The sequence below is a fragment of the Brassica rapa genome, chromosome A02 (assembly GCF_000309985.2).
Source record: "Brassica rapa cultivar Chiifu-401-42 chromosome A02, CAAS_Brap_v3.01, whole genome shotgun sequence".
Lineage (NCBI taxonomy): Eukaryota > Viridiplantae > Streptophyta > Magnoliopsida > Brassicales > Brassicaceae > Brassica > Brassica rapa.
The window spans coordinates 2,764,778-2,792,317 of NC_024796.2; the positions used below are offsets into that span (position 1 = coordinate 2,764,778).

General features: G+C 32.6%; 3 protein-coding genes across 3 annotated transcripts; 1 reads left to right on the forward strand and 2 right to left on the reverse strand.

Annotated features, from left to right (window-relative positions):
* Window positions 1-5,662: 5,662 nt before the first annotated feature.
* On the reverse strand, window positions 5,663-6,477 carry LOC103851239. Its single transcript, XM_009128083.2, has 2 exons — window positions 6,359-6,477; window positions 5,663-6,266 (listed from the first exon to the last, which is right to left on the reverse strand). The coding sequence occupies exons 1-2, from the start codon at window positions 6,475-6,477 to the stop codon at window positions 5,663-5,665; spliced, it is 723 nt and encodes a 240-aa protein (XP_009126331.2).
* Window positions 6,478-6,619: 142 nt separating this feature from the next.
* Window positions 6,620-10,837, forward strand: LOC103850969 (probable WRKY transcription factor 72). Its single transcript, XM_009127784.2, has 4 exons — window positions 6,620-7,742; window positions 8,079-8,636; window positions 8,751-8,864; window positions 9,043-10,837. The coding sequence occupies exons 1-4, from the start codon at window positions 7,656-7,658 to the stop codon at window positions 9,832-9,834; spliced, it is 1,551 nt and encodes a 516-aa protein (XP_009126032.1). The 5' UTR covers window positions 6,620-7,655; the 3' UTR covers window positions 9,835-10,837.
* A 6,710-nt stretch (window positions 10,838-17,547) lies between these two features.
* On the reverse strand, window positions 17,548-21,375 carry LOC103850970 (homeobox-leucine zipper protein HAT7). Its single transcript, XM_009127785.2, has 3 exons — window positions 19,521-21,375; window positions 18,712-19,145; window positions 17,548-18,106 (listed from the first exon to the last, which is right to left on the reverse strand). The coding sequence occupies exons 1-3, from the start codon at window positions 19,690-19,692 to the stop codon at window positions 17,780-17,782; spliced, it is 933 nt and encodes a 310-aa protein (XP_009126033.1). The 5' UTR covers window positions 19,693-21,375; the 3' UTR covers window positions 17,548-17,779.
* Window positions 21,376-27,540: the final 6,165 nt, after the last annotated feature.

Here is a 27,540-nt window from a genome sequence, read left to right on the forward strand (position 1 = left end):
CTGCAAGTAGGTGATCATAACACTCCCTATTTTCACCGAATGGCTAACGCTCGTGAAGCAATGAATCATATCCATTACCTTGAGGATGATGCGGGTCACCGTTATGAAACTCAGTTGGACATTCAAAACCACTGCATCGAATACTTCTCTAATCTTTTGGGGAAGCCAGTTGAACCAGCCCTATATGTCCAAGATGATATCTCTAGGCTGTTTCAGTTCTCATGTTCTGCTGCGCAACAAGATGCTATGGTCGCCCCTTTCACTAGTGCGGACATTAAAGCTGCTTTCTTCTCCTTACCCCGGAACAAAGCGAGTGGCCCTGATGGCTATTCTCCTGAGTTCTTTATGAGCACTTGGCCTGTTGTGGGAGGTGAAGTTACTGCCGCCGTCGCGGAATTTTTCTCCTCCGGTTCTCTCCTGAAGCAAGTAAATGCGACCAACCTGGTCCTCATCCCGAAAATCCCCAATGCTTCCAGGACCTCGGATTTCAGGCCCATCTCCTGTCTGAATACAATTTACAAAGTGATCTCTAAGCTTTTATCTGACAGGTTGAAAACAATAATCAGTCAGGCGGTAGGACACTCCCAATCTGCCTTTATCCCGGGGCGCCTGCTCTCGGAAAATATTTTGTTGGCCACAGAGATTGTTCATGGCTACAATACCAACAGCGTGGAGCCAAGTGGAATGTTGAAGGTTGATCTGCGAAAAGCTTTCGACTCTATCAGATGGGACTTTGTCATTGCGGCCCTGGAAGCCATAAATGTTCCGAGAAAGTTCGTAGACTGGATTTCGACTTGCATCACCTCAGCTTCCTTCTCTGTTTCAGTGAATGGACACACCGGTGGTTACTTCTCAAGCACTCAAGGTTTGCGGCAAGGGGATCCCCTCTCGCCCTATCTCTTCGTATTGGCAATGGAGGCTTTTTCTGGTTTGTTGCGATCCAGATATAACTCAGGATATATTCGATACCACCCTCATACTGAGGAACTAGAAATCTCCCACCTGATGTTTGCTGACGACGTGATGATATTCGCTTTAACTTTACTGCTTTAACTTATTCGCACTCTTTTCAAGTTTTAACTAATAGTAGTAATTTAACGATCGTTATATTGAGTTTTCGCTTTGGAATGTATGATCTAGTAAGGACAAGTACTTACTTCGACATATTCCACAAGATGCTCTAGCAACTTTGAAATTTATAAATTAGTTGTTTATTCAACAGTTAAATAACCTTATAGTCGGTATAAACATTGAATTTCAACCGGTCGATATGCTCAAATATCCACAAAGAAGAATAAGTTGTGGTAATCCCATGTACTCCTTCAACTTAATCAATATTTTTTTAACGCAGAATAGTTATATTATTACAAAGAAATATTAAAGACGATTTTACAGTCGACAATTCTAACTGCTGTATGAGAATTCACGTCTGACTGCATCACGTAAGCCGCCATATAGGATCCATGCTTGACGGTACTCCTTACGGTATGCTGCAGATCTCTTGTAAATTTTTTTTCCTTTAATTCGTATAATTTCTGTCTTTTTCAGAAATTGAAACATATACATCTTGGTATATAAACATTAATAAACCCTTGATCAAACTACTGGATCAAGAGGTTTTCACAGATTAATCAATATTTTGTGCGAGGAAAAGGATTACGATCAAATTTGAATTCTAAAATATCTTGGATAATGCATAGAGATGGGAGCCTAAACACATCAATAATAATAAACTAATCATTCATTCAATAAACTAATCATTCATTCAATGACCAATCTCAAACCATTGACCTAACTTTCAATAGAGAATCTCCAAGTTGTCTCCAACCTTATCAATCTTTCTTTAATTGTTTAATGTCAATGTCTAAATCCAAGCCATTGACCTCATGTCAGTAGAAAAATCTATCCGCAAGTTTATGACCTAGATATTATTTGTTATAGTTGTATTTTCTGTTAATGGCCATCTCAAATATACGAACTCTTAGTTAGTATATAAAACATTTTATATCAACAAAAAATATTCTTAAGCTGAATGTATATATAGCATTTTCTGAAGATTAGGATTTATCCCATGAGTTCTTTTAGAACAGGAAATATGATGGTATTCTAATTATTATTATTATTATTTTATATACATTATTATTTAAATTATTTCATGATTATATTTTTTGTGACCAAAACCCATTCTCATGTTTGGAATCACAACATACAATATACGATATCACTTTTAAGTAATCAATTATATGACCTTTAAATTTTGTTTTTGGTGTTTTTAATCAAACTAATAACACAATCATTATTATGTAAACCCTTTCTCAAAAACAAAAACACAACCAGTATTACTTTTATTAATTCAGATATTTTAATTACTTTTGGCAGTGAAATATACAAACACCAGTAATAAATGAAACTCTATACAATAGATATCATTTAGATTACATCAAAGTAATAAAATCAAGAAGGATGGTTCAAGTTATATTTGGTTTTGTGAATTCTTTTGGGATACATATTAATTATTATTTACTAGTTTTGAGAGTTTCTACGATTGTAAAAAAATACTGGTGTCAAGACTTTGATTTCTTTGCGCAGAGACATGTTAGTTGACACTTTATTTATTGGGAAATTACACCTAGTGACTAAGAAAAAAAACAAAATTAACTAAACAACCAAAAACACACTCTCTCTCCTCTTTTATCTTCCTATCTCTCTCTCCAGAAAACTAATTTTGTTTATTTTCTTGGTTATTTCCTATGTTACATGGAAACGGAAGCGGGTACGTGGAAGCGGAAGCGTAAGGAAGCGCAGAAGCGAGATTTTTTAAAATATTAGGAAGCGGGTACGTGTTGGAAGCGTATATCCATATATAAATAAATATATATATATATATATGCAAAAATTTTAAAAAATTAGCACTAAAAATTATATGATTTAAATTTGAAATAAAACATTTATTCATTTATAATAATTTTGAAATGATTTTATATTAAAACTGTAAAAATACACATAAATTATGTTTACAAAAAATATTATATTAATTATTTTTAATACTTCATAAATAATTGACACAATATGTTTCAATATGTGCTATATCTTTAATAAAAAATCTCAATGCATAAAGATAATTTATAGTATTATTTTTGATATATGCATATTTATAACTCAATATTCATTACTATTAATTTTTTTTTTTATATAGATTAAAACCATGGTTTTAAATTTTATTGATATACATTGTATTTTTTTTTTAAAACGGAAGCGAGATTCCAAAACGGAATCATAAGCTTCCAACAGGTTTTTAAAGATAATATTTTAGAAACGTTTTGGAAGCGAGATTCCGCAAGCTTCCACAAGGTTCCGATTCCGATTCCGGTTCCGAAGCGGGAAGCGGACGTCCGATGAAGCTTCCGTGCAACGTAGGTTATTTCACAAATAATCCTTTATTTATTCATCTTCTGAAAAAAATAAATAAAAAACTTTCTTCTTTCCTCGCTAATTTATTGAACTGTTGTATTTATAAGTTATCTAACAGTGTGACCATGTGAACATAACTAATTACACTGTAACTAAAATAAATAATCTTATCGCAAATTAGAAGATTAGTACAGTTGACCAAAGACTTTATCGTCTAAATAAGACCAAAAGGCTGATAATCTTCCTTTGTCTTATTATGGATGATTAAGCCATCAACGGGTTTCCACATTAAAATATTTAAATTTATCACCAGTCTTTCATATGAAATCGAAAAATTAGTTATCACAAATGACGAAATCTTACACAAAAATTTGAAAAGTAAAGGGTTGCTCCCACGGTAAAAATGGCATCAAGAAAATAACAAAATTATTTGAAAAATATAAGCTTTTAAATTTCCATTTAATTACTAGCTAATTAGTTTTATTTAACTAATGGAGTTAATTAATGTGAGACGTGCTAATTTGATATCTCATTCTCAGTGCTTACTGAATTAAACAATAACCACATTGCGACCACGATTGTATAACTAAACAAATGTAGTAGTTAACATGAAAGTCTTTTGTCTATATTAAAAACAAATGAATGATGTAGGTTGAGTTTATCAAAATGTTTACTAAGTTTTTTTGGTAATATTAAAAGCTGGGCGCTCAGATCCCCAACAGAAAAAAAGTTGGAAACTTTTAGCGAGACCAAATTAATTATTCAAGATTCAACTTGGCATCACGAAATAAAATTATTTAATATTGTGCGATCAAATTAAATAAATAAAATTTTCTTATAGTTATGTAAGGCATTATATTATTGATTTGAAAGAACTAATAAATTGTTTTGTTTTCATAAATTGTTTGGTTTGAAGAATTGGAGACAGAAATGACAATTTGCTGGCTGGCTAGTTAAATAAGGTGCGGATGAGGATCTGATATTTTGAAAGTCGTAAATATATTTACTTAAAAAATTGATATATTTTTTTTTGTAAAATTTTGGAACATATATCTTATAACTTATAGGAATTTTTGTACACTAAAACTTAATGTTTCACTAAGTTATGCTTGGATCCGACTATCTAGCTAATTAATATAAATGATATATATATATATATATCTTATGTTTTATCTTTATAATTTTACCGATAATTGTATACCAGGAGAGTTCATACATCATAAATATTAAAAATTAATTATTTTCATTTATATTAAAAGAGTGTATTAATGCATGTGGTTGTTTGAACGCCATGCAGCGTTAATTACGTCACTGATGAAATTGACAACTTTGTGAGATAGTTGACATTCGTATATATATGTCTGTTATAATAACGTTGGAAACAAAAACTATCATTTTTCGTTTATTAACAAATCCATTTTTTGACAAAATCATCTAATTACCGTGTGTGACCTGCGTATTGACCGGTATGGGCACCCTTTGGCCGACCATATGACCAAGGTTTACATAATTATGCAACAGTACAATCAACTGCCTAATATTTGTTCCGTTCTATTCATGTTACATGATTTGACACTGAGATTTGTTTCTTTAATTATTGATATAAACCTTGTTTCTTGTAGGTTTTTTCTATTATTATTTTGTTACGGCTGAAGTTCATAGTTTTTTTAGGTCAGAAATGATAATTGGTTGTTTAATCTTTTCATGTAGCTGTTGAAACTCGAACCTGACACTTTTACAGCAGAAGGTTTTTTTTTTCTATTGTTGACGTCTTGATTTTAGCTAAGATTGTTAATCTTATACGGAATCGAAATTTGAACAGCAGTTACTTTGTCGGTCTAGGTCAATGATTATCTTTTCCAAATGTGAAAATTTCACCAATTTTTGTTTAATTATTCAAAATAAATTTATATTTTAGACTCATTTGAAATGGGCTATTCAATAGCTACATTTGTTTTGGGAAGATTAATCGGATTGAAAAACCTGGATTATTCCCGGGTTATAGAAAAACTTGCAATTTGTAAAAAAATACAGAATAAAATGTTCGAAACGCCAAGTGAGAGAAAACTACAAAATGAAATGCTTTTTACCAAAAGAAAACAATGCAATGCTTTTTTTTTTGCTACGAATGTTAATATCATATAAATGAATAAAGGATCCTACAAGAGTTTGAAAGTCCTACGATAATGTTTTCCAGGCAAAAAAATAAAACAAGGAAACATTACAAAAGAATTCTCCTAAGAGAATTTGATTACATCAGCCATTTTGCCAAGAGTGGCCTGAAGTTCTTTTTTGATCTTCTTCCTAAGAGGATGTTGCGGATGTCTCTGTCGATCAGCCTGAAGACGGTACTCGCTGGGATGAGGATCTGATTGTGTAGCTGGTTGTTCCGTTGCCTCCAAATGTTGTAGATCGTAGAGTGAGTGGCAACCTTCCTCAAGAGAGAAGGAGCTGATGTGGTGTCGCTTCTTATCCAAGAAAGTAGCTCAGCCCATTCAGTGAAGCCTGTGTGAATTTGTTTCAGTCTGGCCATCACGCATCTCCACAGTTCTGCCGCATAACCGCAGTATAGCAGTATATGATCCCTTGTTTCCTCCCCAAACAGGCAGACTGGACACGAAGTCTGCTGTGTTACACCCCAGCTAGCAAGTCTTGTTCGTGTTGGCAATCTATCCAGCTGTGCAGTCCATAGGTTGAAAGCTTGCTTTGGCACGCAACCCTTAAACCAAACCGTAGATGACCAATCTTTCTTAGTGGCTCTCGGTCTGATGATATCCCAAGTCCTTGCAGAATTGAACTCTCTTGACTCGATCCCATTTGCTACCCAAACATACTCATCCTCTATAGTGCTCAGACTAGGTAAATCAATCACAGTAAGATGAGTATGTAGTGTTACCTCTGCGTCAGATCTTGGGGAGCGAAGGTTCCAGCCTACGGTCGAGCAGACTTCCGATACAGAGGCGTTAGGTGGAACTCTGAGATGGTGTGGGCCGCTTTCACCGATGAGTTTGATAATAGGACCTGTAGACAGCCATGAATCATACCAGAAGCTTGATGCTGCGCCATTTCCCAAGTTGCACCGTATGAAGAGTTCAGCTAGGGGACACAACTTTAAGATAGATTTCCAGGTCCAAGAGTCAGTCTCCACTGGAGAGAGAGCCCAAAAGCTTGAGGTTCTTAGGTGGTGATGTGTGTGCCACTGCTTTTTTTTAGTTCAGCTAGGGGACGCAATGCTTTTTTTTTGCCTCTAGAACGTGAGAACATAAAAGCTGAAGAACTATATGTTACTATGTAACAAAGTCGATTCACCACCAGAAATATGATTTATGTACGCACACTATGGTGGTACGTCTATGAATGTATAACACCTTGTACATATTTGTATTATATTGTTGTAGGGGGAGGGGTAATAATATACACACTAATTAAACAAATAATATACGATTTAAATAGTTGACGAATGCTCATGTGATGTGAGGCGAAGAGACAGAAGAAGTCTTCTTCCATGAAGCTTCAAGGACATGATCCCCCTTCGAGCGTTCACATTACACAATTTCTATTTGACGCAGTACACTTATATATAAATTTAATTTATTTCATTTGGGAATTTTAATAATACTCTAACTAAATAAGCACGATGTGTGTAGACTTTTATCCACACTTATTGGTTCAATTATTAAAAAGGAAGTTATAATGTGAAATTAACAAAATTTTCATTTTGAAGTTATTCATTGTTTATTAATCTTACACTTGCAACGCAAGAAAATGCATTATAAATCATATGGCACTCATTTATTTGTATTCATGTTTTTATTTTTGCAATGTTAAAACATACAAAACAAAGAAATTTATCACAAAAGTCTACTAAATTTTAAATTCTGGTTTCATTGTTCTAGTTGTAATATTTTTTTATCGTCCCTATTAAAACGGAGAAGTGGTATTATTATCAATATCAAATTAAGTCAGGAAATAATTTACTTCTGTTTAGCTAGTTAGTTTAAGATAAATAACACAGATATGATTGGAGGAGAAAGTCCAAGGAATTCAATAAAAATTCAATTAAAAATTGATCATGTTGAAGAGTTGACGCTTTGGATCCCCTCAAAGAAACTGCACAAAGCCACAAATGGCTATAAATAAAGGGTTTGATTAAGTATGTGAAGAAAAAAGCAGACACCAAAAGAAAAACAAATTTCAAAGAAGAATAAGAAGGAGAAGACAAAGATCTTCTTATAAATCTAAAAATGGAGGTTCTTCTGAAATTACCCACTTCAGATTCTCTTCTTACGGTTAAAGATCATGGATCTGCTAAAATACATGAAGCTATTAAGGTAATTGAATACCAACCTTGTGTGCAAAATAATCAAGTTCTATATGTATGTGGAAAGCATCTAAATTTGAGAGCTTGTTGTACGCTTTTATGTAATTCTTGTATCATCTTATAATTGCTATGCTTATCCTAATTAAAAATAAATAGAACTCAAATATTTACCGTTCATTTTAATGGAGTAAGATTACATAAGTCATCTAAAGATCATTTTCGGTATAGGATTGAATAATTCGTTAACAATTAGTATGGGTCGCCATGATTTATGCAACAAATAAATTCTTGTAACAGTTTATTTAGATTGGAATTAATCTTTTTTTTTAATAATCAATGATCTTAGGGTGACGGCGACCATCAAGAACTTGAATCTGCCAAGGCCGAGATGAGCGAGGTGAAGCAAGAGAACGAGAAGCTTAAAGGGATGCTAGAACGAATTGAGAGTGATTATAAATCTCTCAAACTCAGATTATTCGACGTAATTCAACATGAACCTTCAAACAACCCTACTCATCAAAGCGTAGTTGATCTTCGGACAGATTTGAGTTCTTTAGATCAAGAAGGTGAGCTTGTGTCGTTTTCTCTCGGGAGAAGAAGTTCTTCACCGAGTGATAACACCTCGAAAAAGGAGGAGAAAGCCGACGCAATCACCAAAGAAGTCAACTCTGACGAAGAGCTGACCAAGGCTGGTTTGACCTTAGGATTCAATAACGGCAACGACCGTGAACCAAACAAGAGTTTATCTATCGTGGATAGCTTGGAAGAAGCAAGTAAAGTTACGGGGAAGAGAAGCTCTCCGTCACCACTGGCCTCTGGTGGCGATGCTGATGGAGAGGCCGGTCAGCAAAATAATGTAAAGAGAGCTAGAGTTTGTGTTAGAGCGAGATGTGACACTCCAACGGTACGCCTTTGTAGATTCTAATTGATCTCTAACTTCGATCATTGTAGAACAATTTGATTATTATTAATATGCGACCACTGATTAGGACTAGTTTTTTTTATATATGCTATATAGATGAATGATGGTTGTCAATGGAGAAAATATGGTCAAAAGATTGCAAAAGGAAATCCATGTCCACGAGCATATTATCGCTGCACGGTTGCACCTGGATGTCCCGTTAGAAAACAGGTACATATCGTTTATATCTTGTTTTGCATGGTTTTAATTTTAGTTAGCATATATATATTCCATATTTATGACTCTATTTTAAATGTGAACATTCCTATGGCTATAGTTATTTATATCTGCGTTATGTTATCAAACTGTTTGTCTTATACTATTTGACTTAAACTATTGGATGTTTTAGGTCCAAAGATGTGCAGATGACATGTCCATACTAATCACAACCTATGAAGGAACACATAGCCATCCTCTTCCTCTCTCAGCCACCACCATGGCCTCAACTACTTCAGCCGCCGCCTCCATGCTCCTCTCCGGTTCCTCCTCCTCATCAGCCGCCAAAATGATCGGAAACAACCTCTACGACAGTTCAAGGTTCATCAACAACAGCAAATCCTTCTATGCACCCACCCTTCATTCTCCATTACATCCCACCGTCACTCTAGACCTCACGGCACCACAACACTCTTCTTCTTCGTCATTACCTTCTTTAAACTTCAACAAAATCTCCAACTCTTTCCAAAGATTCCCATCCACAAACCTAAATTTTTCTTCTAGTTCTTCTTACACTCCATATCCTTATAACAACGTCCAGTTTGGAGGGTCTAACCTAGGAAAAACAGCCCAAAATAGCCAGTCCTTAACCGAAACCCTAACGAAAGTGCTTACTTCTGACCCAAGTTTCCATTCAGTGGTCGCAGCTGCGATCTCATCTATGGTCGGATCCAACGGGGAGCAACAGATCGCTGGTCCACGGCCTTCTATTAGCAATAGCATTCAACCAACCGCCGCTACAAATAATAACAAAGGATGTGGAGGCTATTTCAGCAGCTTACTGACGTCCAACATAATAACAAACAATCAAATGGGTGCATCTTTGGGTCAACCATCTTCGCAACTTCCTCCATTATCTGTGTTCAATCATCCTTCTTCTTCGTCTTCTACGGCTACTTTCGTTAACAAGGACGAGAAAAGCTAGTATTTGTATAAGAACGACCTCGGACCTCGTTTAATTTTTGGGGTGATTTTTTTTTTCAGTTAGGTGTTAGTTGTTACAGTATTGTATCAGAAGATGATAATTAAATGAACAATTGATGTTTACATGTGTTAAAAAAATTAATGGATAGATCAACTCAACCTTAATGTGTACAATTAATGGGGTGCATATCTTCTAACTTTTGATTTTGGACAGATCTGCTAGGTCAACTCAACCTTAGTGGGCCTGAAATGCGCCTTGGTGAGAATTCTTTGACATGTAACCAAAACGTGAAATAAGTATGTGATGCACGTAAAAAGGGTGTGATTGAAAACGAAAACTTTGAAAACATGATCCAGTTTTATCTCCTAACTTCTCTACAAATCACAAATTCGTCAGAGTTTCCTATTTTCGTCTTGTTTTATCAAAACCAGTAAACCTATAAATACTCACCAGATATTCCATCTTCACTCATATTCCATCTTAACTCATATTACTTATAATTTACTTCTTGTTTTTTCTTCAGCATGGCGAGAGTTTCTGTTTTGTTATGTTTGGTTTTATTGGTTACATTAGGAGTCGTGGTGAGTTTCTCATTTGCACTTAACACGGAAACGACATTGCAACATCAGGAGAGCAGTAAGACAGCAACTACACTTGATCATAAGAGTACACATAACGTGCAAGCAGGACAACAGGTCACTGGTGATCAACATGGCCATAAGAAGAAGGGTGAAGATACCGATAGTGAAACTGATACAGATGATGATCATACCGATGATGATACTGATGATGATACGGATGATGATACAGATGATGATAAGAAAAAGAAGAAGACAGTAAAAACTCTATAGATTAATAAAATTGGCACAATAATAATTTATTAAATGAATTTCATTTTTATATTTATATTTTCAAAATATCTTTATTTAGAGAAATAACAGGAATGTATCATTTCCCGATATTTTTTTTAGACTATCTGATATATTTATATATATTGACATCATATACTCCATTCGTTCATTTTAATTGTCGATTTAGACTTTGACACATAGATTAAAAAAATATTTAATTTTGTATTTTTACTAAATAAAAACATCATTACCAATAAACCTAACCACATTTCAACCAATAGAAAAATATATTAGAATTTTAAGTCAATAAATTTTGCATTAAAATTACAAAACGACACTCATTTTGAATCAAAAATAAGCATGCTTTGATATCAAATGATCAAGTGATCCAAGATCGCTGGCAGTGGCATGCTTTGACCTCTCAGTTCATACTGTACCATGCAGCGGGAAGAGTGCAACAGAAGTGAAACGGAGGGAATAACAGAATTCAAATGCACTCTTATATGTAATTCGATAAAATGAAAAATAGATTTATAGATAGAGTTTATTTTGAAAAAAATAGTAACAAAATACTTTGTGTATGCTTTTATAAAACATTATATATAGTAACTATAAGTTTATGATTTTAATGGGATCATATATTATCTTTTTTAAAAGGTATTGTTCTTTTATCGAGTTATATTATGTTTTACATCATTGAGACCATATTGATTTATAGTGTTTATTAATTTATTGAGTTATAGCTTTATTGTGTTGTATGAGTTCAAGAAAGAAAATCTTATGGGCAAATTCATAAATTGGGATGCTCATGTCTCTCCATTTCCCGGACAAAATGGTTAGTTACTTAACCCCAAACAATTTGAATATTGACATTAAAAGAAAACATACTACACTTTTGACTAAATTTTATCAATGATTTTAAGGAATTTTCATGAAAATACTGACGATGTTGTATTATTGTACAAAACAAATTATGAGCAGAACCAGTTCTTTTAAAATCGGACCGACCCGATGAATGGACCAGCTTCGACCATGAATCACTTACATAGCCGGATTAGATCTTAAATTTAAAAACCATTCAATCTATAAAGAAATTTAATAAACTAATTATATGAACAAAAGTCTAGTGTATACTTATAATGTTTTACATTAGATATTTATTTATATTTAATTTATATATCATATTTATTATTATTACTTTTAAATTTATGTATTAAAAGAATATTGAATCAGGTTATTCAACTAAGTTTGATTCGGTTGAATCGTGATCCAGATAGTTATCCAATTCAGCTTCTATCCAGTTTTAAAAACATTGAGTAGAACATGTTTATATGTTGCTCGAGGGAATGGACTTTCTCGTATACCCTAGTTTTTGTCATTTTAATAATCAAATCTCTCTTATTAAAATATAATCATTCTCACGGACCCAACTTTTTTGTAAATTTTTTAATGAAATACACCTTCTATTATATAGTTAAATACACTCTTATAATTATGGAAAATAATATTATACACTACTAAATGTGTTTACAAACAACACAAAAACTAATCTTATGCCCAAACAATATAAAACATTAGATCCTACCTTTTAATAACTTTTTATTTATCTTTTTAAATTATTTGAATTAAAACCACTCAAATAATTTGTAAAAGCTGAAAATAAGTATAACTATTTTTGCGGCTTTATTTACTACAAAAAATCATTTAATTAATTAACATCAAATAGTTTCATACAAATAAAATGTTAGAGTCAATAAATTAACATCAAATAAGTTTTATAATTAAAAGTTTATCAAATCGGTGTATATCACAAATTTAATGAAACAAATTACAGATATTTTACTAAAAATTCGCAATATAACAGGTGGAAATAATTAAAAAAATAAGTAATATTTTAGATAATTTTCCTATTTAATATAAACTAGATTTTGACCCGCGCAGGTGCGCGGGTGTATATTTTGAAAAATATGTTAATATTTGTTTTTCATGCAATTATTAGGATTTGGAAAAATGAATCCGAGGAACATAACCGATACCGATCCAAAAATATAGTACCAAACCCGAACATAAATTGATTAAATATTCTAATTATTCAAAACTTTGTTATTTAGAGAACCGAATCTGATCCGAACCGAAGTATTTGGGTATCCGAATTTATCTAAAAATAGATTTATATACTTATATATATTAATTATTTTTAAATTTAACGTATATAAAACATCAAAAATGATACTTTTAAATTAGTTTAAATATTTGAAAATATATATAGATAGTCAAAAGTAAATATCTGAAATAGTTAAAGTATACCCAAATCACCAAAAATACTTAAAATAATTATTAATTCTGTATCTAAAATTTTAAATCAAGCCAATTGATATGTTAAGCTTAAGTATTATGACATATGTTATTCAAATTTATATGTAATATATTATTTTATTTATACATTTTGAGAAATTTAAAATATATAATGATTTAAGACTTTAAAAATAATTTAAATTAGTTATCCAAACCCAAACCAAACCCGCAAAGATCCAAATCGAACTCAAACCAAAATTTAGAAACATTCTAATAAGGCTGAAATCTTTGACCCCGAAAACCCGAAATACAAACCGATCAGAACCAAACCCGTATGGGTACCCAAAAGTCCATCCCTAGTCATTATTATATATCGTATTTTATCATCATATAATTAATCGTATTTTATATGTACCATCATATAAGTAATCATATAATTAATAGTATTTTATACATACCATCATATAAATAATTACATATATTATATTTTTAAAACTTAATATGAAATATAAAAACCATAATTTGAGTTGGTATTTCAAATTGGGCTTTGTATTATATTTTTCTTATATATATTGACAATATTTTTTTATAATGGTTATTGAAATAGTTTAGTAAAAATCCATTTTTGAATATATGTATATTTTTGAATCAATTTTTGATATAAATCAAATTTGAATTATTATTTTGATTTGAAATATGTATATAAAGTTTAAATTTTGTTTTATGGTTAGTTTAGAAAAAAAAAATTTAGGCAATTAGATTGACCCATTTTGGTATATTCTAAAAGTGGCCTAGATAACTTTCAATTTTTTTAAAAAACATAAGCCCATTACTTTTTTTTTTAATACTATCCTTGTTTTCAAACAAAAATATTTTTTTTTAAAAGACTGCAATCTTTGTTTCCAAACACTCTAATTTTTTTAATAGTTCTATTCAAGTCTCCAAACACTCCAATTTTGTACTTGAGTTTTAACAAGATAGATATAATATAATTATATAGTTTTCAAATACACTAAAATAAAAATTTAAAACATTACTTATAAAAACATTAAAATCTATTGGTATTTTGTTAAAAAATATTTCCCGCTTAAAAGCGGATCATAATCTAGTTGCGATTAAAACAGATAATAAATATAATTAGTATTCCTGCCTTTTTTGGTAATAAAACCTTATGAGCAATATAATCAAATTGTATAAGGAGGAGTTCTTGATGCACCAAATTTAACGATATCGATGACATGTATAGTATAATGTATAGAATCCCTTGAGAACGATTCATTGCCCATCAATTTTTGCATTAAAAGTTAAAAATACACACACGTTATTATTAAGCAGATTTCACTAGCAAAGATAATAATTGTTCCTGTAACCTTTTTTTTCTTTCCTTCAAGATCCGACATATTTCGAAGGCTCAAAATTTAGTGACGGACAAGCTGGAATGAGATGGTATGTGTTCCCCTACTGCTTTGTTCTATGTCTCCGGCTTGGTTCTCTGAACCGGTAAGGCATATAAGATAGTTTAGTTATATTGTTATAAAAAAGATAATAATTGTTCCAATACAGTTAATATACACCTAAAACAAAATTACACAATAATTTCGAACATGCTTTTTTTTTCTTCAATTATGTCCTTAATGGGTATGTCAGAATTGTTCATAAGATTTTGTCGTAAAATGGTGGTAAGAATGAAATATTAATATTACACATTATGGACTAACTCTTACGATACATCTTATATATTAAAACAGAACTCATAACTTTGATTTATGTGTGATTTTTTCAAAGATGAACCCTCACTAGAAATCAATTATCATTCATTTATTACTAATAATATGGATTAATAATATATCATTCCTAATATAACATCGACTACTGAAAACCCGGATTGATTAACAAACTCACTTTGATTCATGTGTGATATTTTTATTTGGATCATCATTTAAATTTTTTATGAAATGTATTTCCTTAATGCTAATATATAATCTTTTAACTACTTAAATCATAATATAATTGATATCTTTTAATTTAATATATATATATATATATATATATATATTTAATTTTCTTAACAAATGTGTTGAAAAACATTATAGTAATATCTTAATTATAAAAAATTGTATATAAATATTTTCATTAATTTTGTAATTAGTAATGAAATTAAAGTTATTATACATTAATATATATATATACTCAGTTATCTTTTATAAAATGAAAAAAATTATATCAAATTTTACTATTTTATAGTTATATCTATCATTTTAAAATAAAACATTTTATTTAACTAAATATGATAAAATTATTTTAAACTGATAAATTAATATATTTTATTTTCAAAAACATTAAAAATTTATGCTAGAAATATAATATGTTGGTAGAACGGGTTAACATTAGTAAATTAGATAATTCATGTATAAATTAATTTATCTTAAACTTATATATATATATATATATATATAGTTATTATCTTAAATGAATAAACATAAAAAATATTGATAAAAGAAATCTAGCGTTTTGAATTACGGATCATGATCATAACAATTGAATAAAAAATAATTTTAAAGTATATATAATAAAAAAATATTAAATATATGTGATGATTTGAAATAATCGATTAATTTACAATATGAAAACTATCAAATTGTTATATTTAAAATAACTATATATAAACATTTAAATATATAAGTAATTTAAAAAATATATTCTAATTATGTAAAATATATATAAACATGAAAATTAATATCCACACGGTTATGCGGGTCCAAATCTAGTTGATACATTAAAATGCGATTACTGCGGGTCAAATCTATTCCTTAATGTCGGTGTTTACTGAATCAAATGATAGAAAACAGAGAACTTAGGAGTTGACATATCCATTAGCCATCAACAGAAACATGTGCACTTCGCCAAAATTTCTTAATACAACCAAATAAATCATATGACGACCCCCATGATCTCGCTTGCTCTCATCTAGCTATATATATTCCATAAATTACGTATGTAAGCACGTACACACATCCAACAGTATCTGAATAGATTAGTGCTGTTGGCCAATGATTTTAGGATCTGACAATTTAGAATATTTCAGTGACTTTCATTTCACACAAACAATCCATTTCAGATTATTTGGTGAGAAGTTTCGCTCAAAGATTTATCAGACTAATTAAATGGACACTGCGTCATACCAACACTGTGAAATTTAAACGTAAATGTATGTATACTATATAATTTGGATGATTCGGCTAAATTAAAACTTTCACAATCGCAAGTTTCAGTCTCTGTGGGAAGAGAAGTGGTGGTGGCAGTGAGGTCACATGGAGAGCCCACAAAGAAGATAAATATTTGGTACCCTATTTGTTTTCTTGTGTAATAACAGAATATACGTACCTTTTAGAAGTTAAAGTTTATTAATACTTAAATTCAAAAGCATCCAAAGATCCGAAAAGCTGGCTAGATGAGTGAACGATTCTCCTAAACACTGTCTCAAATCTGTTCTCCTTTTGGACTGTTCTTCTTCGTCTTTGGAATGTGTGCTTCCAGTTATCTTCCTTATCTACCAGTTACCACTATCATTATTATCTATAATAGTTAATAATAACTTACATATTACATGTTCCATTTTTGGTCTTGTAATATAACTTATAGTACTGTCAAGGGATATATATTGAAAAACAAGAAATATAACCTCTGGACTGAAAATATTAAGCTATAATAAACTGACTTTTTTACGACAATCCATCAAAATTTAAGAAATGTGTTTTTTTTATAGAAAAAAGCATTTGAATAAACAAAGAACTGATTGATGGTGCATGGGTCTTTACCAAAATCCAGTTTTTCCAATAGTAGTTTACGTAAACATTTGAATGGCAATAACTTTCACTTTCAGCTCAAAATCATATGTTTATAAAACAAATCAAACCGAATCAGCTACGAAAATAACAAAAGGTACTAAACTGTGATTGAATGAAAAGTAAATTGTACTTTTGATGGATTGAATATTAGGTCTAGTGCATTAAAATTCTAATGAGATAATAATTCGTTATGACTTCCTCTTTCAAATTTGCAATTTACAAACACTGTAAAGAAAGGGGGCGGGGAAAGCAGCGGAAAGAATATTGTAACTAGAAAAATATAAGTTCAAGCCAATCTTGTACTTAACTAATGAAAATATTATAATTTACTTGATTAATGAAAATATTATGATAGCTATGAGACGATGAATGAAGATCAAAAAATTTTGTTAGCTTTATGCAGTGCCAGTACTTGTATATATCTGATGAAAAGACCACACGAGCACACGTTTACATCAAATAAATTAAAAGGTAGCTAAATGGAAAATAACCGATAATATATATTTCATGGCTCATGTTGTATCAATGACAGAGCTGGAAACCCGCTCGAGGCACATGCATCTGACTTTTTATCAATTTTTTTTAACAAACCTGCATCTGAAATCTATCATATTTTTTGTTATTTTCTTTTTAGCATTGTGTTCCAACCTAGCAAAATAATTAAAATAAAAATTTCTTTCTAAAAAATACTGTGAATTTTTTTAAAAAAATTATTCAAATGAAACGTAACAAGAAAATATCATTCTATTAAAATTGTTGAATATTCCCTATACACCAATTTTCTACAAACCCATAACAAACAGAAAAAAACGATTCAAACAGTACCAAATAATAAAAAAAAAAACTCAATTAAAAAATCTACGAAATTTTCTTTTGATGACAATGATATCAGATGAGTATGATGATGCTGTTGATCAGGATTATGATCGATGATCTTCTTGGACAATATACTCAATTGAACTGATGATGACTCTGATGTTGCTGCTGCTGGTCAGACCATGCCCAATAACCAGCTGACGTCGTCTCATCAATACCATTGAACATATTGCAAAATCCTTGATCTTGAACCATCTGATGATCAATATGTGACGAGGTCGTGGTCGTAGTCGCGGATCGGACAGAAGAAGGGAAAAGATCTTTGATCATGTTCACATGATTTATATCTGAATTATTATTATTATTATTATCTGTGCCTTCATTGTTGCTCCATGAAGCTTCTGCTAATTCTCTCTTGATCTTTGATGGTTCTTTACGGTCTTGTTTCTTCAAGGCCACTAACTGTTTGTGTACCAATCACATGTAAACCAAAGTTAGTGGAGAAATTTATTATCACATAAAATTTATTAATTTGCTAAATAAAAAATACTTATAGTTCACTGATTTTTCAAATAAAAATACTTAATCGTAAATGTCAACTACGCGCAAGCACATGGAAATTTTATTAGTTTGAAATGTAGGCACATAAGAATCTTTTTTATAATAAAATATTGTATAATTAACTAATGTCTTTTGACAAACATCTTTGCATTGGATCAAGAGCCTGTCACAAATCTAATTGCATTTTTCTATTTATATTATCTAAAGTTATTCAAGATCCCTAACTACGTGTTAAACTGTTAATCCATGGAGATTTCCTCTCCTATATGCTATTTTGTTCACCTTCTGTATATGCTTGATGCATATTAATAATAATTCATAATTACAATTCTAAAACCTATGAAGACGCATAATTATTCCACCATAGACCCCGAATAATCTAATTATGTAATTCATTGGTTAGTTGGTTGTTAAAAAACATTCATAACAGTTTAATCGAAAATAGTTAGCTTTTAGAAATAACGTGATGAAATGCTAGTATAATTAGTTGTGTGTATGTATAATACCTCAGCGTGGAGTTTCTTGTTGTGGGCTAGAAGAGAATCATTGTCCGACTTCAAAACATCGAACTGTTTCTTGAGAGAATCATAGTCTCTCTCGAGCTGCTTTGTCTTCCACCTAGCTCTCCTGTTCTGAAACCATATAGCAATCTGCCTAGGCTGCAATCCTAAAGCCTTAGCAAGCTGCATCTTCCTCTCTGGCTCCAGCTTGTTCCCTAGCTCGAAGCTCTTCTCTAATGCCCTAACTTGCTCTAAATTCAGCCTCTTCTTCTTCTCTCCCAACATCATATGGGACCCATCATCTGAAAGGTTGTCCTCCTCGCCCAACTGGTCATGATCATTCATGTTCGTCGTGGTCGGGCTTTTCTGAGTTAGATGATGGTGATCTGATACTCCCGTAAAGGACATTGATCTGTTCATCATGTAGTCTCCTCCTCCTCCTACACCAAAACAAAGACAACAAAATTTACCAATTAAGGTCGAGATCCAAACTAATCTCATGCAATTATGAGAATTCGGCAGTGATGAGGCATTCATAAAAGGGTTTAAGACTTTTAAAATCATAATTTGGTAAAAAAAACTACCCTTTCTACTCTATTATATACGTCATGTGTGTATGTACCAAGTTTTCTTTCACCGGGTTTGTAATTATGTGAATTTCGTAGTAATGAAGCATTCATAAAAGGGTCTAAAATTCTTTTTTTTTCTTCAAATAAAGGGTCTAAACTTTTAAAATCATAATTTGGTAAGGTTTTAACCCTTCTTACACAATTATATACATGTGGCATGTGTGTGTATAAATTACATATACTTACCGTAGAAGAGGTGAGGAGGGCAAGAAGGGAGAGAGGTAGGGGAAGGTAAGTGATGAGCATTTTCTTCATGGAGTTGCTGAAACATGAATCCATGCTGTGGAAAGGCCATCTCCAATCTCAGTTCTTCTTGATTATTAACAATATTGTTCCTTTCCTCCTCATACATATACATATATATGTATATGCACAAGCTCGAATCCGACCAATGATATGATTAACTCTACTTATTAATTGTGAGCTAATCAAACTTCGCAATTTAGATCAAGAACTTGTTTGGATGTCAATAATAAGTACACAAGATCTTGAAGTTTTATTGGGAGGGAGAATTTAACGGGAAGAAGAAGAATGATGAAGAGATCAGTTCATGAGAGGTTTGTATAGGACCACCCTTATATCATTTTTAAGCTTTAGCCTTTAGGGCGTATGCTGAGGTTTTTTTATTTAATATGTATAGGACACTTTTTATTTAATATGTATAGGACACACTTGGGAAATTTAAAATATTAAATACCACATGGATCTTTGACATATATGTACATACATTTTCCACTTCATTTATATGCTATTAAGATACAGCTTATTCATACATATAGACAACTATAAAACCAACTAATACGCTGTTTAACATTTTCAAATGAATTAATTATCTTACCCAATTACTATCATGATAATCACGGTTAGATCTCGAATTTCGTTATATATATTATCTTCGTTTGCAGATCAGTTAGAAAATCTAATTAAACAAATTGAGATTAAGAAACTAATTACCGTAAAATTTGGAGCTCTGTTCTAATTTTGTAAATCTACTCATATATATATATATATATATATATAAACACGTAACCTTTTTTTCGAAACACATACAAACATGAAACATGTAACTATTTTAAGAATATATAAGCTAAAAAACTCTACAGAAATGATGACACTCATATTCTCAATCCTCGAATACAGCCGTATAACTAGGAAATCGTCATAAATACTATTAGTGTCGGATCGAAATAAAAAATTAGAATATATGTATATATATTAGCCTTGAATTTTAAAATTTCAGGTGTTATTTATATTTTATTAACTATAAAATACTCCCCGAATATATAACTGTTATCTATACGTATAATCAAGGTTTGCCAGTGCGTAGATCCCGATTATATATTATTTTATCTATCAAATTTATTACACTATTAGGTTTTTACCTACTGCGCGAAACGTATATTACTATCAATTTCTTATAAGGATCGAAAATTTTCACGATCGGCTTCTGAAGAACATTCCACTATACAACTTAAACGAATTTACCTACTGCACTCATTGGCTTCTGAAGAACATTCCACTATACAACTTAAACGCATGTGTGTTCCTCACCAGGTAAATGCGTTCACACCATGTACCGAACTAAGTGTTTTCTAACATAACCAAAACGTATGGTCTTTGTTATGTAATAATAACTAAACTGCAGATAATAAGATAAATACCTAAAGCATTTCAAACATATACTTATGATAAAACTAGACGATAAAATGATATATTGATATGGGTTTTTAAAATTCTCTTTACTTTATATATATATTAGGCTTGGCTAAGTATTTTATAGAAAATCTATTTTGAACATAAATACCGAAGAGTGTGATCCGAAGTCAGGCTAAGTCTAAGATAATTTCTATATAATATTCCTCTTTTAGTAAAATAGATATGTTATTATAGTATACAGTTGAGTATAATATAAATGAATTTTGGTTTAGATCTTTTTTTTCTTTGTCAAATTATTTGGATTTAGATAAACAACTCAAATCTAAATAAAACTTGTTTTTGCTTTTCTTTTGCTTTTTAAATTTGGGTCAGAATAATTTGGATGATTTGAACAAGAAAAGCTTTGCCGAAATACATAGAATAGTATATTTTTTACCCAAAATATATCAGATATTATTGTTGGATAATTCCAAGCTTGTGGAAACTTAACATATTATTAGATGTTTAATATATTAAGATAAACACAATAAGGAAACCTAGAAATAGGAAAAGGAAGTTTCTATTTAGGTTAGGTTTGTGTTTTCCATATCCCACATGTTAAAGGGAATTGTCTTTCATATAAATATAGGTCTAATGGAGAGGTGTTCCATATGATCTAAGTGAAACATATTGAGAGCTTTAGTTTTGAGTAGTTTCTAAAGCTAATAAGAAAAGTTGTTCTTATAACTCTTTGTGTTTCTAAGAGATCTGAATTGGTATCAGAGCCTCAGGTTGGAGACTCGATCTAAGCTTAAGTTGTAGCTTAAGATCCTGGTGCTTGTGAACAAGAGATCGCGACGGCAAGATGGCTGACGTGACTAGGGCTCCACGCACGAAGGACTTTGGATCTACATCCATCCAATGTCCGATGTTGTCATCGACAAACTACACAGTTTGGTCGATGAGGATGAAGGTTCTACTACGTGTTCATGAAGTGTGGGACACAATCGAACCCGGTTCAGATGATCAAAAGAAGAACGATGTTGCGATAGCTCTTTTGTTTCAATCTGTTCCCGAAACATTGATTCTCCAGGTGGGAGAACAAACCGCATCAAAAGAGATCTGGAACGCCATCAAGTCGCGACACCTAGGAGCTGATCGTGTAAGGGAGGCGAGACTTCAGACGTTGATGGCGGAGTTTGACAGGTTGAAGATGGATGATTCAGATACGGTCGATGACTTCGCGGGGAAGATATCGGGCCTATCATCCAAAGCAACCTCTTTGGGGGAAAACATAGAAGAATCCAAGATGGTCAAGAAGTTCTTGAAGGGTCTTCCAAGACACAAGTATATCCAGATCGTAGCATCACTTGAGCAAGTCCTAGATCTCAACTCGACGGGGTTTGAAGACATAGTTGGAAGGCTTAAGGCGTACGAGGAGCGTGTAGGAGAAGAAACTCAGAAAGAAGACCAAGGGAAGCTGATGTTTTCGAACAATGAAGAGCATAGTCAGAGGGGCTATGAGAATTCCCGTGGTAGAGGAAGAGGAAGGAACGGTAGAGGCAGAGGTCGAGGTAGGTCACACAACCAAAACCGTGCGTCACACACCGAAGATAACAACTCGGAAAAGAATCGCTCAAAGCTGATATGTTGGAGATGTGACAAGCCTGGTCACTACGCAACTGTCTGTCCCGAGAAGTCAGAGAAGGATCAAGAAACCAACCTAAACGAGACAGAAGAGGCCGATGCACTCTATGTACACGAGGTGGTGTTTTTGAACGAAGATAAGGTGATTCCGAAGAATCTTGATATCAACAAAGGCGATGCAAGTGTCTGGTATTTGGATAATGGAGCGAGCAATCACATGACAGGGAACAAGGAGTTCTTTTCGAGTTTGAATCTCAACACCAAAGGGAAGGTGAAGTTTGGTGATGGATCGTGTGTTGACATTGTAGGAAAGGGTGTGGTTACCTTTGTGTGCAAGACTGGAGAGAAGAAGGCACTCAAGGACATATACTACATACCCGATCTGAAGCACAGTATATTGAGTCTTGGGCAAGCAACAGAGAACGGATGTGAGGTTAACATGAAAGATGTCTACTTAACGCTCACAGATTCGCATGGAAGGTTGCTAGTTCGTGTGACAAGATCTCCAAACCGTCTCTACAAGACCCCTATGGAGATAAGCTACCCGGAATGTTTACATGTCAGGGACGACGATGCTACATGGAGGTGGCATGCTCGACAAGGACATATATGCAATGGAGTGATGAACAACATGGTAAGGAAGGAGATGGTCGTAGGAATGCAGAGTGTAACACACGAAGAAGGCGTGTGTGACACATGTCTCGCAGAGAAGCAAACGAGACACTCATTCCCGAGTGTAACACACAAAGAAGGCATGTGTGACACATATCTCGCAGGGAAGCGAACCAGAGACACATTCCTGACTAAGGCCATGATTTGTACATCAAAGCCAGTGAGATTATTGCTTGGAAATTTGTGTGGACGTATCACACCACCAACACCAGCAGATAATCGTGAGGCATTCTATCGGTTCAAAAGATCTCACACCGATAGAGGAGGAGAGGTTGCCTCAGCTATGTTCAATCTAGGTTGCACCGATAGAGGAGGAGAGGTTGCCTCAGATGTGTTCAATCTAGGATGCACCGATAGAGGAGGAGAGATTGCCTCAGATGAGTTCAACCTATCTTGTGAAGAAGATTGGGTTGAAGCTATGGAAGACGAGTTGGAGTCTATCACAAGAAACAAGATATGGGAGCTTGTAGATAGACCGACTGGTTATGAGAAGAAAAGAGAAGAGGATCGAGTGTGTGTGTTACACAAGACGTTGCATGTGTTACGCCAGGCATCCAGAGCATGGAGTGTGAAACTTGATCAGGTTCTCAAGGAGATGAGATTTGAGAAGTGCACGAAGGAACCATCAGTGTACTGCAAGACTGAAGGAGGAGACGTCTTGATCATAGCCATCTACGTTGATGATCTATTTGTGACAGGAACTTCGCTTAAGATGATTAGGCAATTCAAGGAGGAGATGTCTAAGAAGTTCGAGATGTCAGATTTAGGTAAGCTGACGTACTACCTTGGCATAGAGGTGATTCAAGGAGCAGACAGAATCAGAATAAAGCAAGAGAGGTATGCTCAAGGAATCCTGTGTGACACAAAGATGGAAGTGTGTAACACGACTCACGTAGGAGTGTGCAACACGACTCAAGGAATCCTGTGTGACACAAAGATGGAAGTGTGTAACACGACTCACGTAGGAGTGTGGAACACGACTCACGGAGGAGTGTGTGACACAAAGGTGGAAGCGTGTGACACAACGCACGTACCAATGGAGTCAAGGTTCTCAAAGGCTGAAGATGAACCAGAGATAAATCAGTTGGGTGTTGAGCAGAAGGCCGACATCCTTTCCAGAGCTCACGTACGCAAGATGGCGGATGTGACCAGAGTTATCATTGCAGTGAACTTCAGCCACAAGACTCATCGCAACTTAAGTGAAGAGGTCATGAGAAGGTTCTACAAGAACTGGGCCGATTCTAAGAAGGAGCGGTACGGAAGCAAGGAGAGCATCCGGTCTAACCTTGAGAAAGATGTGAATTCTATGGGTGGATTCACACACCATGGTGTGGTGGAGGATGATTACTTGATGATTGAGTTCAAGCAAATGAGGAGCTTAATCGGAGTTCAAGAAATTGATCTCCCTAATTCAAGTTGGAATTAAGGGGGTGAATGTTGGATAATTCCAAGCTTGTGGAAACTTAACATATTATTAGATGTTTAATATATTAAGATAAACACAATAAGGAAACCTAGAAATAGGAAAAGGAAGTTTCTATTTAGGTTAGGTTTGTGTTTTCCATATCCCACATGTTAAAGGGAATTGTCTTTCATATAAATATAGGTCTAATGGAGAGGTGTTCCATATGATCTAAGTGAAACATATTGAGAGCTTTAGTTTTGAGTAGTTTCTAAAGCTAATAAGAAAAGTTGTTCTTATAACTCTTTGTGTTTCTAAGAGATCTGAATTATTGGGGTGCTCTTTCTTTGTCAAGATAGTATCCTCTTATATGATTTGGACTTGTGATTGGCAAAATGATGATTGAGATGCTCTTTCTTTCACTCTACTATATTTTGTTGGTAAGAGTTTTATGAGTATCCAAGGTAGATGTGAAAGATAGAGAGACCCACCACTAGTGTTTCCCAATTGTCATATCTATGTGGTGGCTTTCTCAGTATCAAACATATAAACAAATACTAATACATATGCTTTTTAATTTGTTAGTATATGGAATACTATATTATAATATAGCATTTTGAATATACAATTTAAGAATGGGTCCTACATTATAGTGCCACAGACCTGTCCTACAACAAGGTCTTTCACATGCTTGTATTGGGAAGATTTGAAAGAGTATTAACACCTATCTATCTATCCTCTTTGGCAATATGCTTTTGTTGCAGAAAATTATTGAATGTTTCTAGATATAATATACAGAAATATAAATACATGATCTGAACCTTCTCCAACTAGCTCCACTGCTCCCATGTGCTCTGCTTCCTTTCCTTCTCTCTGCCTGTTTCTTGGGATACTTCAACTCTTCACTCTTTTTTATTTTTAAAATATTTAATATTTAATGGGTTCATTTATTTTCTTATATAGAAGTATAGAACGTTTAATCCTCTTTTCTTTTATGTTATACTAGAGATTTTTTCCGGGCTACGCCCGGGGTTTTCCCCTATATTGTAATTTTATTTAGTTTATTATGGAGTTTGGATTTGACTACATATTTTATACTTAGACTGAATATACTATATAAATCATTTTAAAAATTTGCAATTATTTGTATTGATTTTGTTGACTAAATTTTAAAATCATTAAAATTTAATTTTTTTCTTTCAATATTAAAATACATATAAGTTGGTAACCAAACTGAATTAAAAAAATTATTTCAAACTCAATTATTCGTTTATCTTGTTTATTTGAATTTTATGAAAATATGGTCAAAATTAGCATATAATTCGAACATTTTTTAACGTTAAAATCAACCAATATATATTTTAAAATTTTAAAATTGATTATTTATTATTTGATGATAAGAAAATCTATATTAATTTGTTATTAAGTGTTAAAGAAGTGAAGAAATGAAGAACTATTGAAATCTAAAAGTGATGTACATTAAAAGAATCCTTAAATTATGTCAAATACTTTTGTTTCCATGCAGCAAAACAACATATTAAAAAATAAAAATTATAATAATATTCTCTAAGAGCTATTTTTATGTTTTCCATAAGAAAATCAAAAGAATGTAGTTGATTTTTTTTTAAAAGATTGACAATTTATGTTTTTTTAATCGAGGTGCACTGATTGCCTTCATGCTCACTAATAAAAATTCCGGTTCTAATAATTAGTCTTGGGCTGTTGAGAGGGGGGTTCACAGTGTGCCACGTATAAACCTCAGTATAACTCATATAATCTCTATGGTTCATCATATCGAAGTATCATATTATTATCTATTTTACCTTGCAACAAAAAATCAGCGTTTCTGTACGTAGAGACTCTCTAGTAGAGAGTGAACCATCCATAAGTATTATGTTTGGTAAAATAACTGAAATCAATTATTATATGTAACTTGTACTTGCAATAGTAGAGACTTACAAAATAGAAGTAATTATTGATAACTTAGGTAGAATTCTCTAATTCTAAATCATTGAACAAAATTACACTGTTTAACTTTCAGAACTCCAAGTCTCCTACCAATTACGTACAGGAAAAAGAAAGATTAAAGACGCTTTACAAAGTTCTGAAAAACTCTCATTTGTTCTTTTCTTTCTGTAAACATCAAAATGTTTCCTTGTTGAGCCTATACAACGTCACTTCTTGCTGCTTAAGTAACAACGGATCCTCTTCGTCCACCAGACACAAGATTCAGATAATTCTTGACATTGAATTTGTTGTTGATGTTCTGAGAATCTAGTGTCTTTTCCTGCAAAAACAAAATCTAACCCGTGAACTTTGTAATCTACATCACCGAACTGCACCGGACTTCCTTCTTCACTCGTGATTAAAGCCCTCTGTTCAACTGCTTCTTGGAAAAACCCATGAATAGCAAGCATTAGATATGTGCACATAAGCACAAGTTTTGTCTAGATCCAGCTTCATCAAACACTTTACTACTCGTTCAGCCATCTCAACGTTACTAGTTTTCCTGCAAGTAGAAAGAAAAGAGCTCCATTTAATAGTGGCTTCTTCCACTGTTATATATGTTCTTTATTATTGCTCCGGCTTTCTCCAATAGCTCTGCTTCACCCAACACGTTAACCATGCAAGCGTAGTGTTTTATCGATGGTTTTATAAAATGCTTTTAACTCATCACTAAACTGATAAAAAAACCAGCTGTCTTCTCTAATTCAGGAAAAATTCAAATTTACAGTTATCAAATATCTAATCACCTTCCTAGCAAGTCACAAAATTTAAATAATGACAGAACCAATACATCATATGTGTGTATTGGTAGATGCAATATTTTTCCAATATGAGACTTGTCAA

Excerpts from the sequence above, each read along its gene's own strand:
- LOC103851239 (XM_009128083.2), bottom strand. The coding sequence starts at position 6,477 with ATGGCGCAGCATCAAGCTTCTGGTATGATTCATGGCTGTCTACAGGTC. Across the intron at positions 6,267-6,358 it reads CTAACGCCTCTGTATCGGAA|TCTGAGCACTATAGAGGATG; the intron begins GTCTGCTCGACC and ends TGATTTACCTAG.
- LOC103850969 (XM_009127784.2), top strand. The coding sequence starts at position 7,656 with ATGGAGGTTCTTCTGAAATTACCCACTTCAGATTCTCTTCTTACGGTT. Across the intron at positions 7,743-8,078 it reads AAATACATGAAGCTATTAAG|GGTGACGGCGACCATCAAGA; the intron begins GTAATTGAATAC and ends CAATGATCTTAG. Across the intron at positions 8,865-9,042 it reads GATGTCCCGTTAGAAAACAG|GTCCAAAGATGTGCAGATGA; the intron begins GTACATATCGTT and ends TGGATGTTTTAG.
- LOC103850970 (XM_009127785.2), bottom strand. The coding sequence starts at position 19,692 with ATGTATATGTATGAGGAGGAAAGGAACAATATTGTTAATAATCAAGAA. Across the intron at positions 19,146-19,520 it reads CCCTCCTCACCTCTTCTACG|GAGGAGGAGGAGACTACATG; the intron begins GTAAGTATATGT and ends GTTTTGGTGTAG. Across the intron at positions 18,107-18,711 it reads ACAAGAAACTCCACGCTGAG|TTAGTGGCCTTGAAGAAACA; the intron begins GTATTATACATA and ends GTACACAAACAG.